The following is a 14,351-nucleotide window of genomic DNA, read 5'->3' on the forward strand; positions in this document are numbered from 1 at the left end:
TTTTTGGCATTTTTCCTATTTTGTTGCCTTACAACCTGGAATTAAAATAGATTTTATGGGTGGGGGTTTGTATCATTTGATTTACACAACAGGCCTACCACTTTGAAGATGCAAATTATTTTTTATTGTGAAACAAACAAGAAATAAGACAAACAAACAGAAAACTTGAGTGTGCATAACTATTCACCACAACAAAGTCAATACTTTGTAGAGCCGCAATTACAGTTGCAAGTCTCTTGGGGTACGTCTCTATAAGCTTGGCACATCTAACCACGGGGATTGTTGCTCATTCTTCAAGGAAAAACTGCTCCAGCTCCTTCAAGTTGGATGGGTTCCGCTGGTGTACAGCAATCTTTAAGTCATACCACAGATTCTCAATTGGATTGAGGTCTGGGCTTTGACTATGCCATTCCAAGACATTTGAACGTTTCCCCTTAAACCACTCAAGTGTTGCTTTAGCAGTATGCTTAGGGTCATTGTCCTGCTGGAAGGTGAACCTCCGTCCCAGTCTCAAATTTCTGGAAGACTGAAATAGGTTTCCCTCAAGAAATTCCCTGTATTTAGCACCATCCATCATTCCTTCAATTCTGACTAGTTTCCCAGTCCCAGCCATTGAAAAACATCCCCACAGCATGATGCTGCCACCACCATGCTTCACTGTGGGGATGATGTTCTCGGGGTGATGAGAGGTGTTGGGTTTGCGCCAGACATAGCGTTTTCCATGATGGCCAAAAAGCTCAATTTTAGTCTCATCTGACCAGAGTACCTTCTTCCATATGTTTGGGGAGTCGCCCACATGCCTTTTGGCAAACACCAAACGTGTTTGCTTATTTTTTTCTTTAAGCAATGGCCTTTTTCTGCCCACTCTTCCGTAAAGCCCAGCTCTGTGGAATATATGGCTTAAAGTGGTCCTATGGACAGATACTCCAATCTCCGCTGTGGAGCTTTGCAGATCCTTTAGGGTCATCTTTGGTCTCTTTGTTGCCTCTCTGATTGCACACAGGTGGACCTTATTTAACCAATTATGTGACTTCTGAAGGTAATTGGTTGTACCAGATCTTATTTAGGGGCTTCATAGCAAAGGGGGCGAATACATATGCGAGAAACACTTTTCTGTTTTAAATTTTTTAGAATTTTTTTAAACAAGTAATTTTTTTCATTTTGCTTCACCAATTCTGTCCATTTTGTGAATGTACAGTACATGAAATCCAAATAAAAATCACAAAATTGGAAAAACGCTAAGGGGGATGAATACTTTTTCATGGCACTGTAAGCGTAACTAAACCCTTCACGCATTGGGTTGATTAAGGCTATGAGTAGTGTTGTGGTTAGATTGTGGTAAAGCAATTGAGTTATATAGTGTATATAGTGTACATGAATGTGGGGTATGGGGCAATTGTGGGCTGTTCATGGTAGTGATGAAGGCTGTGTGAAGTGTAGTGGTGAGATTGTGTGTCATATTGTGGTATGAGGTTTAGATGTGAGTGTAAAGTATGGGTTTAGTATTGTGTTTGTGTCTGTCTGTGTGTGTGTGTGTGTGTGTGTGTGTGTGTGTGTGTGTGTGTGTGTGTGTGTGTGTGTGTGTGTGTGTGTGTGTGTGTGTCTGTGTTCCTCACACATGGTGTTGAGGAATGCGGTGTAGAGCTCTCTGGTCAGCAGGGGTTCAGGCATATCCCTCAGGAACTCCTTAAGCAGCGCAGCCACATCATGGACACTGTTAGCCTCGTCCAGCTGGACCTCCACTCCCAGGTCACACTGCTCTCTGAGCTGGAAACAACATCCCAACACCCCACAATCCACAGTTTAACACTAGAATCATACTGGAGACAACATCCCACCCTCCACAGTTTAACACTAGAATCATACTTGAGACAGCATCCTACAATCCACAGTTTAACAGTAGAATCATACTTGAGACAGCATCCTACAATCCACAGTTTAACAGTAGAATCATACTTGAGACAGCATCCTACAATCCACAGTTTAACAGTAGAATCATACTTGAGACAGCATCCTACAATCCACAGTTTAACACTAGAATCATACTGGACTGGAGACAACATCCCACCCTCCACAGTTTAACACTAGAATCATATTTGAGACAACATCCCACCCTCCACAGTTTAACACTAGAATCATACTGGAGACAACATCCCACCCTCCACAGTTTAACACTAGAATCATACTGGAGACAACATCCCACCCTCCACAGTTTAACACTAGAATCATACTTGAGACAACATCCCACCCTCCACAGTTTAACACTAGAATCATACTGGAGACAACATCCCACCCTCCACAGTTTAACAATAGAATCATACTTGAGACAACATCCCACCCTCCACAGTTTAACACTAGAATCATACTGGAGACAACATCCCACCCTCCACAGTTTAACACTAGAATCATACTGGAGACAACATCCCACCCTCCACAGTTTAACACTAGAATCATACTGGAGACAACATCCCACCCTCCACAGTTTAACACTAGAATCATACTGGAGACAACATCCCACCCTCCACAGTTTAACACTAGAATCATACCGGAGACAACATCCCACCCTCCACAGTTTAACACAAGAATCATACTTGAGACAACATCCCACTCTCCACAGTTTAACACTAGAATCATACTGGAGACAACATCCCACCCTCCACAGTTTAACACTAGAATCATACCGGAGACAACATCCCACCCTCCACAGTTTAACACTAGAATCATACTGGAGACAACATCCCACCCTCCACAGTTTAACACTAGAATCATACTGGAGACAACATCCCACCCTCCACAGTTTAACACTAGAATCATACTTGAGACAACATCCCACCCTCCACAGTTTAACACTAGAATCATACTTGAGACAGCATCCTACAATCCACAGTTTAACACTAGAATCATACTTGAGACAACATCCCACCCTCCACAGTTTAACACTAGAATCATACTGGAGACAACATCCCACCCTCCACAGTTTAACACTAGAATCATACTTGAGACAACATCCCACCCTCCACAGTTTAACACTAGAATCATACTGGAGACAACATCCCACCCTCCACAGTTTAACACTAGAATCATACTGGAGACAACATCCCACCCTCCACAGTTTAACACTAGAATCATACTGGAGACAACATCCCACCCTCCACAGTTTAACACTAGAATCATACTGGAGACAACATCCCACCCTCCACAGTTTAACACTAGAATCATACTGGAGACAACATCCCACCCTCCACAGTTTAACACTAGAATCATACTTGAGACAACATCCCACCCTCCACAGTTTAACACTAGAATCATACTGGAGACAACATCCCACCCTCCACAGTTTAACAATAGAATCATACTTGAGACAACATCCCACCCTCCACAGTTTAACACTAGAATCATACTGGAGACAACATCCCACCCTCCACAGTTTAACACTAGAATCATACTGGAGACAACATCCCACCCTCCACAGTTTAACACTAGAATCATACTGGAGACAACATCCCACCCTCCACAGTTTAACACTAGAATCATACCGGAGACAACATCCCACCGTCCACAGTTTAACACTAGAATCATACTTGAGACAACATCCCACTCTCCACAGTTTAACACTAGAATCATACTGGAGACAACATCCCACCCTCCACAGTTTAACACTAGAATCATACCGGAGACAACATCCCACCCTCCACAGTTTAACACTAGAATCATACTGGAGACAACATCCCACCCTCCACAGTTTAACACTAGAATCATACTGGAGACAACATCCCACCCTCCACAGTTTAACACTAGAATCATACTGGAGACAACATCCCACCCTCCACAGTTTAACACTAGAATCATACTTGAGACAACATCCCACCCTCCACAGTTTAACACTAGAATCATACTGGAGACAACATCCCACCCTCCACAGTTTAACACTAGAATCATACTGGAGACAACATCCCACCCTCCACAGTTTAACACTAGAATCATACTTGAGACAACATCCACCCTCCACAGTTTAACACTAGAATCATACTTGAGACAACATCCCACCCTCCACAGTTTAACACTAGAATCATACTTGAGACAGCATCCTACAATCCACAGTTTAACACTAGAATCATACTTGAGACAACATCCCACCCTCCACAGTTTAACACTAGAATCATACTTGAGACAGCATCCTACAATCCACAGTTTAACACTAGAATCATACTTGAGACAACATCCCACCCTCCACAGTTTAACACTAGAATCATACTGGAGACAACATCCCACCCTCCACAGTTTAACACTAGAATCATACTTGAGACAACATCCCACCCTCCACAGTTTAACACTAGAATCATACTGGAGACAACATCCCACCCTCCACAGTTTAACACTAGAATCATACTGGAGACAACATCCCACCCTCCACAGTTTAACACTAGAATCATACTGGAGACAACATCCCACCCTCCACAGTTTAACACTAGAATCATACTGGAGACAACACCCCACCCTCCACAGTTTAACACTAGAAACATACTGGAGACAACATCCCACCCTCCACAGTTTAACACTAGAATCATACTGGAGACAACACCCCACCCTCCACAGTTTAACACTAGAATCATACTGGAGACAACATCCCACCCTCCACAGTTTAACACTAGAATCATACCGGAGACAACATCCCACCCTCCACAGTTTAACACTAGAATCATACCGGAGACAACATCCCACCCTCCACAGTTTAACACTAGAATCATACCGGAGACAACACCCCACCCTCCACAGTTTAACACTAGAATCATACTGGAGACAACATCCCACCCTCCACAGTTTATCACTAGAAACACACTAGGAATTTCACAGTGTGTTTGATGAGCACCTCATCGATGTGTTCATCAGCATTTTGCAGAGAAACCTCACCTGCCGCACTCTCTTCTTTGAGCTCCCTACACGGAAGATGCCAACTGTCTGTAGACCTAAATTACATGGAGAAATAAAGGGCAAATTTGCTGTGACACCAACAGGGAAAACGTGTACATAAACTCCAGTCACGATTAACAATCCTCTGCAAGTCATATCCTCCATTGACTTCAGTGAACGATTTACATGAATGTCTGTGTTGTCTGCGCTCATCTCAACTGTGAATCGGGCCCAATATGCGTAGAACTTTCTGAAGAATGACGGCAATTCCTTTGTGTGTACCATATTTCTCCAGATGCAGGCAGCACATCTCCACCACCCTGGGAACCTGTCTATAGATGGGGTTGAGGCTAAGCTTCTTGTCCCTCTGCTTCTTCCTGTTGCTGGGTGTCTCGGCTGGTAGGGACAGCTGCAGGGCTTCCAGCAGGCGAGACTGATTGTCATCAAGGTCAGTGATGCAATCCACAGACACTCCTCCCTGCCAGATACACATAGTTGAGTGAGTACAGTACAGTACAGCCATATGGAGAGGTGATGGATAGCATATGGCGACGAGTGCCTGGCATGGAATGATGGATTGTATACAGTGTATTTGGAAAGTATATAGACCCCTTCACTGTTTCCACATTTTGATATGCTACAGTCTTATTCTAAAATGTATTCAATCTATAAACAATACCCCATAATGACAAAGAAAAAACATGCTTTTGGATTTTTTTTGCAAATATATTTAAAAAAAATATATATATATATTACATTTACAAAAGTATTCAGACCCTTTACTCAGTACTTTGTTGAAGCACCTTTGGCAGCGATTACAGCCTCGAGTCTTCTTGGGGATGACGCTACAAGCTTGGCACACCTGTATTTGGGGAGTTAATCCCATTCTTCTCTGCAGATCCTCTCAAGCTCTGTCAGGTTGGATGGGGACACAGCTATTTTCAGGTCTTTCCAGGGATGTTCGATCGGGTTCAAGTCCGGGCTCAGGCTGTGCCACTCAAGGACATTCAGAGGCTTGTCCCGAAGCCACTCCTGCGTTGTCTTGGCTGTGTGCTTAAGGTCATTGTCCTGTTGGAAAGTGAACCTTCACCCCAGTCTGAGGTCCTGAGAGCTCTGGAGCAGGTTTTCATCAAGGCCTGATTGGTGGAGTGCTGCAAAGATGGTTGTCCTTCTGGAAGGTTCTCGCATCTCCACAGACGAACTCTGGAGGTCTGTCAGAGTGATCATCGGGTTCTTGGTCACCTCCCTGACCAAGGCCCTTCTCCCCCGATTGCTCAGTTTAGCCAGGCGGCCAGCTCAAGGAAGAGTCTTGGTGGTTCCAAACTTCTTCCATTTAAGAATGATGGAGGCCACTGTGTTCTTGGGGACCTTTAATGCTGCAGAAATGTTTTGGTACCCTTCCCCAGATCTGTGCATCGACACAATCCTGTCTCTGAGCTCTATGGACAATTTTTTCGACCTCATGGCTTGGTTTTTGCTCTGACATGCACTGTCAACTGTGGGACCTTATATAGACAGGTGTGTGCCTTTCCAAATCATGTCCAATCAGTTGAATTTACCACAGGTGGACTCCAATCAAGTTGTAGAAACATCTCAAGGATGATCAATGGAAGCAGGATGCACCTGAGCTCAATTTCGAGTTTGATACCAAAGGGTCTGAATACTTATGTAAATAAATTTCTTGAAATACTGTTTTCGCTTTGTCATTATGGGGTATTGTGTGTAGATTGATGAAGAAAATGTTTTATTTAATCAATTTTAGAATAAGGCTGTAACGTAACAAAATGTGGAAAAGGGGTAGGGGTCTGAATACTTTCCAAACGCACTGTAAGTGGATGGCATACATTGAAGTGAAGTGGGAGCCCGGCCAACAGTATTTCTACCTCTGCCCATCAAGTTATATGAACAAGTTGGTTTGGATATAACAGAATACATTCAGACTCAATACTATAGGTTTGTTAGAACAGCCCCCACAGGTAAAAACCTACCCTCCTGCGGGTGTGTGGTGCTGCTTCGGGTGTGCTGGGTGAGGGTGACTCAGTGGCCGTCTCAGAGGTGGAGCTGAGAGACGAGTTGCTGCTGGACAGCTCCTTGTCTTTGGTGCTCTTCCGTGAGGTGAGGTGTAGCAGGGAGGACACCAGGTCACTGGGGTCACGGTGCTCCTCGCGCTGGGGCTCCTGACGCTGCTTGTGGGCGCGATCGTTAGAGATCACCTGCGACAGCAGTATGCCGAAGGCCTGGGGTGTTGACTCTATGATGCGAGGGACGGATAAGGAGGGGAAAGGGGAGGACCCATAGTTAATATTCATATATTCAGCATTCAATTAAATTCAATGGTAAATCCCAAGACTTGCTTCAAAGTATGAAGTAACGTACTGTAACTGTGCAGTGAAGCTTGGATGGCTATAAACTATGCTTCCTTATTTAAATAAATCATTACATTTCCCATAGGCCCTCTAATTGAAAACTCTTATCTATATAAAAACTTATCTAAAGGTCCTTGGGGAAATGCAGTGTTTAACCTAAACAGTATCCGTACCATGTATACACTATCCCCAGTCAGGGGACGCATACTTTGGGATTTGTCTCTTTAAACACAGGGAGAGAAAATGAAAAGAGAGCGGGGGTGGGCTAGGGTTGTCCATGCCTGAGGTTAGGCTGGGATGACTGAGGTTAGGCTGGGATGACTGAGGTTAGGCTGAGATGACTGAGGTTAGGCTGGGATGACTGAGGTTAGGCTGAGATGACTGAGGTTAGGCTGAGATGACTGAGGTTAGGCTGAGATGACTGAGGTTAGGCTGAGATGACTGAGGTTAGGCTGGGATGACTGAGGTTAGGCTGAGATGACTGAGGTTAGGCTGGGATGACTGAGGTTAGGCTGAGATGTCTGAGGTTAGGCTGAGATGACTGAGGTTAGGCTGGGATGACTGAGGTTAGGCTAGGATGACTGAGGTTAGGCTAGGATGACCGAGCCACCTCTCAAGATTGTTTATGTTCTTTCCTTGACCGCACAGGCGACAGAGAGAACTCACATTCCTGTGAACATTGTTGCAGGAGGCTGGGCAGCAGTTGGCAGTGCTGTTCATTGGAGGCTGCTGAGGGGAGAACGGATCATAATAATGGCCGGAACGGAGCAAATGGAATGGCATCAAACCCATGCAAACCATGTATTTGATGTATTTGATACCATTCCACTGATTGAGCACGTCCTCCCCAATTAAGGTGCCACCAACCTCCGGTGGTCCAGGTGTTGAAGCAGCCCTGGCTCTTTCAGGAGGAGGCTCCTACTGTATATTTTCCCCTCAGAGCTCGGCGGGTTGAAACAGCTGAGAATGCTTGCTCTAGTGAGCTCCACATAGCTCCAGTGAAACGGATCAAAGAGTCAACGGATGGGCCGGCCAGTGTGTGAGATAACGGAACCCAGCTGGACATGAACAAAGGTCTAGAGGACTCAGTGTCTATCCCACAGCCTCGAACTAAAAAGAGCCATGTTTATCTACACTGAAAGATCAACATCAATATTATCACTGACTGCGTGTAAGACACTTTTCTCAAATATGCTGTAGTGATGGAGAGAATTTGAGAATCCCCCAATATTGTCATTGTATGGTATGGCAAAGTGAAATGTCTCTCCTTTTATACATACTTTCCGAGGCAGTGGATGCATGCTGAGAGGAGGACGGATAATAATAATGGCTGGAACGGAGCAAATGGAATGGCATCAAACCCATGCAAACCCGCTCTCACCATTACCATGTGCCCGTCCTCCCCAATTAAGGTGCCACCATCTCCTGTGTTCTGAGGGTATTTTGAGACTAGGGCTGCACTATTGACATGTGTAATATCCATATTACAAGATATCCGTATCACATGCAATATTTTGAAACGCCACTCAGCAGTGTGTACTGTCCGTTTTTATAGTTTACTCGTTTGTTGTCTCTCTCCTCTAGCGGCTGCTTCCCACACACACACCAAGCCCTGCCCCCTGTCACTCAAGCAGTACACTTCCTCTGCTGTTAGATCCAATATACGTTTGCATGCTGTTCTGTTAGGTCAAATGCAGTCGACACATTGTTCCAAACAAGAACGATGGTGCTCTCCATTGTGCTTCTTAATATAAATCATTGTATTTCTATGATTCCAACAGTTCACCAAAGTGTTTTGATCTATATCGCAAGTCAAATTGCAAAAGCAGTATTTGGTTAACAAAAAAAAAATCGCAATGAAATGTTTTTCCCATTTTTTGCAGCCCTACTTGAGACATATTACTACATAAAATAAACATAGCTAATTCATGTGACTAATTAATGTAATTACCTTTGTCTTTACTCATCTCTTTGGCCAGTGAATCCAACTTCCTCCTGAGGGACTTCTTACGCTTTTGACCATCTAAGAAAAGAAAAAAAAGAAAACACTTCATAACATTCTACCACATTCTACTGCATTCTACCATGCTTGTAACACGTAACTTCATGCCTCAATATTGCATTACCATACACACATGTTCTCATCACTCATCACAATCTGAAAGAAAGGCCTCAAAATATCATTAAACAGACAACCCAAGCATACATCATGTAATATTTAAAATGTGGAATATGAATCCTGCTCCTAATTTTCAATAGCACTGTTAAAGTCACATGTGACATTCCACACAAAAACATGGCCGGATAAACTGTGTCCTGTCTTTCCTAACTCAATCCATATGTAGAAAGGGTGGTTCTAAAGTCTGCTGCTATTTCAGATTACATTTCATGTGTTTTTCCTACAGTTGACTGTTTACTTTTCATGCTAGTATTTTCTAAAGTTGTAATTCTGTAGTTATTGCCAGTGACTGTTGATGTCAGTGCGTGTCCATAGGGTCCCATGTTAGCCCAGAATAGTTAAGGCAGGAGCACATGGGGGAATGTAATCCAAGACAGAGCCTGGCTGACCAGAAACAGACCATGAGGTGAAGATAGACAACCTCACAACACAACAAGACAGTTGAAATAAATAACTCCTACAGCTACATACCTTTAAGTTACTATCTTCTATACAAATACACAGTTAAAACAGGGTTTCACACATTCCTATCCATAAAAACGCTAAATACACAGGACATCCTACGTAAATACACAGAATAAACTAGAAATTATATATTACATTCAGTTTTGGTGTCAGTATCTGTTGTGTAACATTCAGACTTGCTGTGACAAGAATGTTTTCCAAGTAGCTTTGCTCGTTGAATGGAGAGATCCGGAGATAGTGGATGTTAGATGGCCTCCAAGCCTGAATAGTAGAGTACCTTTGGGGATGGTGATCTGGCAGCCCAGGTTGTAGTCCTGGAGCAGCCTGCTGAAAGCCACTTCTTGCAGGCGGACTCTCTCCAGCTCTGAGAGGCTCTGGAGGGGCACGGGCTTCAGACGAACGCTCCGCCCCGACATGCTGTTCCACGTGAAGGCACCCTGTGGTGAGGAGACAGGACACACACACGTCAGAGAGGAAACAAGGGACACATACACACATCAGACACATCTATCAGTACTGTTACTGTTGAAGTACCTGACTGGTCATGCATTTGTAAAGCAACAGATATTTCTGCCTGACCTGGCAGTTGAGAAACGGGAGCACATCAATCATTTGACAATTCCCATGATTACTAAAGATGAGATCCTCCAGAGAGTCAAGAAGCCAGTTGGTTTTATCCTAATATGTGTTCAGATCTAGTTTGGTTTCTATTGTACAACAAATTATTTACGGAACATACAAATTCTTCTTTCTTTCAACTCTGTCAGTAAGTATGAACCAGAGTTCATGTGAATAATCTCCCTGACAACGGATCTCCCTGATGACGGATCTCCCTGACCACGGATCTCCCTGACGACGGATCTCCCTGACGACGGATCTCCCTGACGATGGATCTCCCTGACGACGGATCTCCCTGACGACGGATCTCCCTGACTACGGATCTCCCTGACGACGGATCTCCCTGACGATGGATCTCCCTGACGACGGATCTCCCTGACGACGGATCTCCCTGACGACGGATTTCCCTGAAGACGGATCTCCCTGACTACGGATCTCCCTGACGACGGATCTCCCTGACGACGGATCTCCCTGAAGACGGATCTCCCTGAAGACGGATCTCCCTGACGACGGATCTCCCTGACGACGGATCTCCCTGACGACGGATCTCCCTGACGACGGATCTCCCTGACAACGGATCTCCCTGACGACGGATCTCCCTGACGACGGATCTCCCTGACGATGGATCTCCCTGACAACGGATCTCCCTGACCACGGATCTCCCTGACCACGGATCTCCCTGACGACGGATCTCCCTGACAACGGATCTCCCTGACGATGGATCTCCCTGACAACGGATCTCCCTGACGACGGATCTCCCTGACTACGGATCTCCCTGACGATGGATCTCCCTGACGACGGATCTCCCTGACGACGGATCTCCCTGACGACGGATTTCCCTGAAGACGGATCTCCCTGACGATGGATCTCCCTGACTACGGATCTCCCTGACGACGGATCTCTCCCTGACGACGGATCTCCCTGACGACGGATCTCCCTGACGACAGATGGTTCTTTTGCCCACTAAGGGAAGAGAATGTAAAAACTGGGTCATGCCAACCACTCTAAAAGGAAACAGACTCATGTACCTCCCGCAAACTGAACAAACCTTTACAAGCGAGACACAAGAGCAAAACTAGAATTTAAAACACATTATCTCCCGACCTCCTAAATGAGAAGCTTGTAGGTAGCAACATAGACCTAACAGTATAAAGAGCCTGTTCTGTTAAGTGAAACCCATTTACTCAGCCATTACCAAATATGTTTCTCTCCCGTCATCTCCCCTGGTCTATAATGAGGTCACAGTCCATGGTTTCAAAAGGCCATCAATAAAAGCCTAGTTGTTGTAATTTCCTCTCTGACTGGAGAACTTGGTGAATAACACAGCTGGATGGGCTGAAACTCCCACTGTGAGAGAGCTTGCCAGAGCACCATCCATGCTTAGGAATGTCAGACATTGAGCCCTGTGTTTCAAGCCTCATTAAAGCCTCTCCCAGCTCTGGTTGGAGCGGTAAGTGCTGCTGACATACTGTAGGCCAACTCTCTCTGTCTAATGTTGAGATGGTGTTAAGTGTAAATTCAATATCGTCTGACAGTATCCAAGAACTATGACATGGAGAGAGTTCCATATTCATCCAGCCACCACCATGCGTGGAGAACATTCTATACAATACAATTTGACTAACATTTCAGGCTTGAGGAAACACACTGACTTACTTTTATAATGCAAATCCAAGACTAACAAAATAACAGTTAATGATCTATGATGAAAAGGACTCTGCTGAGTTAGTTAATAGGATGAACCCCTGTTGTGATCTACCAGACTAGGAAACCAGGAGTCCTCACTCGCAGCTGAAAACCCTGACCTCGGAGCATCTCTCTAATAAATCCAGCCAGCAGATTAGACTTCCTTTGATCTCATATGAGCCATGCTCCGAATCAGCTTACGGGCTCATTATCAGGCTTTGCCTACACTACTGTACAGTAGCTTACTCTCTCCTGTTGGGAGAGAAATGTCTTTACTTCACAAAGTCTAACTACTTAACTGAGTTAATATCACGCACCTGATACTGAACCATGGACAGACATGTACATCTAACAGCTCTGCTCAGGCATGCTTCACCTCTATGGCATTGGCTAACACCTCAACTGCAATCAGAGGTTCTGGGGATGGAGAGTAGAAATATAACAGCATAGAATAGAATAACTTGTTTTTTTTCTGTTGAGGAAACCAACAAACATAGACTCTAGGCGTACTTGGGAGATCTAACGGAGATCTAAGGGAGATCTAACAGAGATCTAACATAGATCTAAGGGAGATCTAACGGATATCTAACGGAGATCTAAGGGAGGTCTAACAGAGATCTAAGGGAGATCTAACAGAGATCTAAGGGAGATCTAACAGAGATCTAAGGGAGATCTAACAGAGATCTAACATAGATCTAAGGGAGATCTAGCAGAGATCTTAAGGAGATCTAACGGAGATCTAAGGGAGATCTAACAGAGATCTAAGGGAGATCTAACGGAGATCTAAGGGAGATCTAACAGAGATCTAAGGGAGATCTAACAGAGATCTAAGGGAGATCTAAGGGAGATCTAACAGAGATCTAAGGGAGATCTAGCAGAGATCTAAGGGAGATCTAACAGAGATCTAAGGGAGATCTAACAGAGATCTAACAGAGATCTAAGGGAGATCTAAGGGAGATCTAACGGAGATCTAACGGAGATCTAAGGGAGATCTAACAGAGATCTAAGGGAGATCTAACAGAGATCTAAGGGAGATCTAACAGAGATCTAACATAGATCTAAGGGAGATCTAGCAGAGATCTTAAGGAGATCTAACGGAGATCTAACGGAGATCTAAGGGAGATCTAACGGAGATCTAAGGGAGATCTAAGGGAGATCTAACGGAGATCTAACGGAGATCTAAGGGAGATCTAACAGAGATCTAAGGGAGATCTAAGGGAGATCTAACAGAGATCTAAGGGAGATCTAAGGGAGATCTAACGGAGATCTAACAGAGATCTAAGGGAGATCTAACAGATCCAAGGGAGATCTAACGGAGATCTAAGGGAGATCTAATGGATATCTAAGGGAGCTCTAACGGATATCTAAGGGAGATCTGACAGATTTAAGGGAGATCTAAGGGACATCTAACGGAGATCTAACAGAGATCTAACGGAGATCTAAGGGAGATCTAAGGGAGATCTAAGGGAGATTTTATGGAGATCTAACATAGATCTAAGGGAGATCTAAGGGAGATCTAAGGGAGATTTAATGGAGATCTAACATAGATCTAAGGGAGATCTAACGGAGATCTAAGGGAGATCTAAGGGAGATTTAATGGAGATCTAACATAGATCTAAGGGAGATCTAAGGGAGATTTAATGGAGATCTAACAGATTTAAGGGAGATCTAACAGAGATCTAACGGAGATCTAACGGAGATCTAAGGGAGATCTAAGGGAGATTTAAGGGAGATCTAACATAGATCTAAGGGAGATCTATCCATTCTACAGTATCAACCATGTTTCACAGCCTTGACGGCCTCCTGACATTACAGTGTTTACCTCAGCTCATTGTGAGGGTTCCTCCCCTTGTAGGGTGTTGAATCATTCAGTCATTTTTCCCCAATCCTACCCTCCATCGGCTACACAAGTGACTGATACTGTGTAGTACTTCCTTCCCTAATCAACAAACAAAAGATTGTCTCTGTTGCGATTCTCTCCATGTTCTGTCCACTGGAGCCAAGATCTCTGCTGTAGCCAGAGAATGTGTTTAATCTCCCTTCTCTGTGTGCCAACCCATAAAGGCCAAACACACACACACACACACACACACACACACACGTTTGGTGTTAATTATCCACAGCTG

General features: G+C 44.4%; 1 protein-coding gene across 1 annotated transcript in view; it reads right to left on the bottom strand.

The window, feature by feature from the left end:
- LOC120058135 (rho GTPase-activating protein 6-like) overlaps window positions 1-14,351 on the bottom strand; it is an 81,964-nt gene that overhangs the window by 9,296 nt on the left and 58,317 nt on the right. The window contains exons 3-8 of the mRNA XM_039006605.1: window positions 10,199-10,358; window positions 9,229-9,300; window positions 6,900-7,162; window positions 5,194-5,389; window positions 4,912-4,967; window positions 1,617-1,767 (exon numbers count right to left, since the gene is read on the bottom strand). Coding sequence (XP_038862533.1) covers window positions 1,617-1,767; window positions 4,912-4,967; window positions 5,194-5,389; window positions 6,900-7,162; window positions 9,229-9,300; window positions 10,199-10,358 — 898 coding nt within the window. The remainder of the gene's footprint in view (window positions 1-1,616; window positions 1,768-4,911; window positions 4,968-5,193; window positions 5,390-6,899; window positions 7,163-9,228; window positions 9,301-10,198; window positions 10,359-14,351) is intronic.

Source organism: Salvelinus namaycush, chromosome 13 (assembly GCF_016432855.1).
Source record: "Salvelinus namaycush isolate Seneca chromosome 13, SaNama_1.0, whole genome shotgun sequence".
NCBI classification, from domain to species: Eukaryota; Metazoa; Chordata; class Actinopteri; order Salmoniformes; family Salmonidae; genus Salvelinus; species Salvelinus namaycush.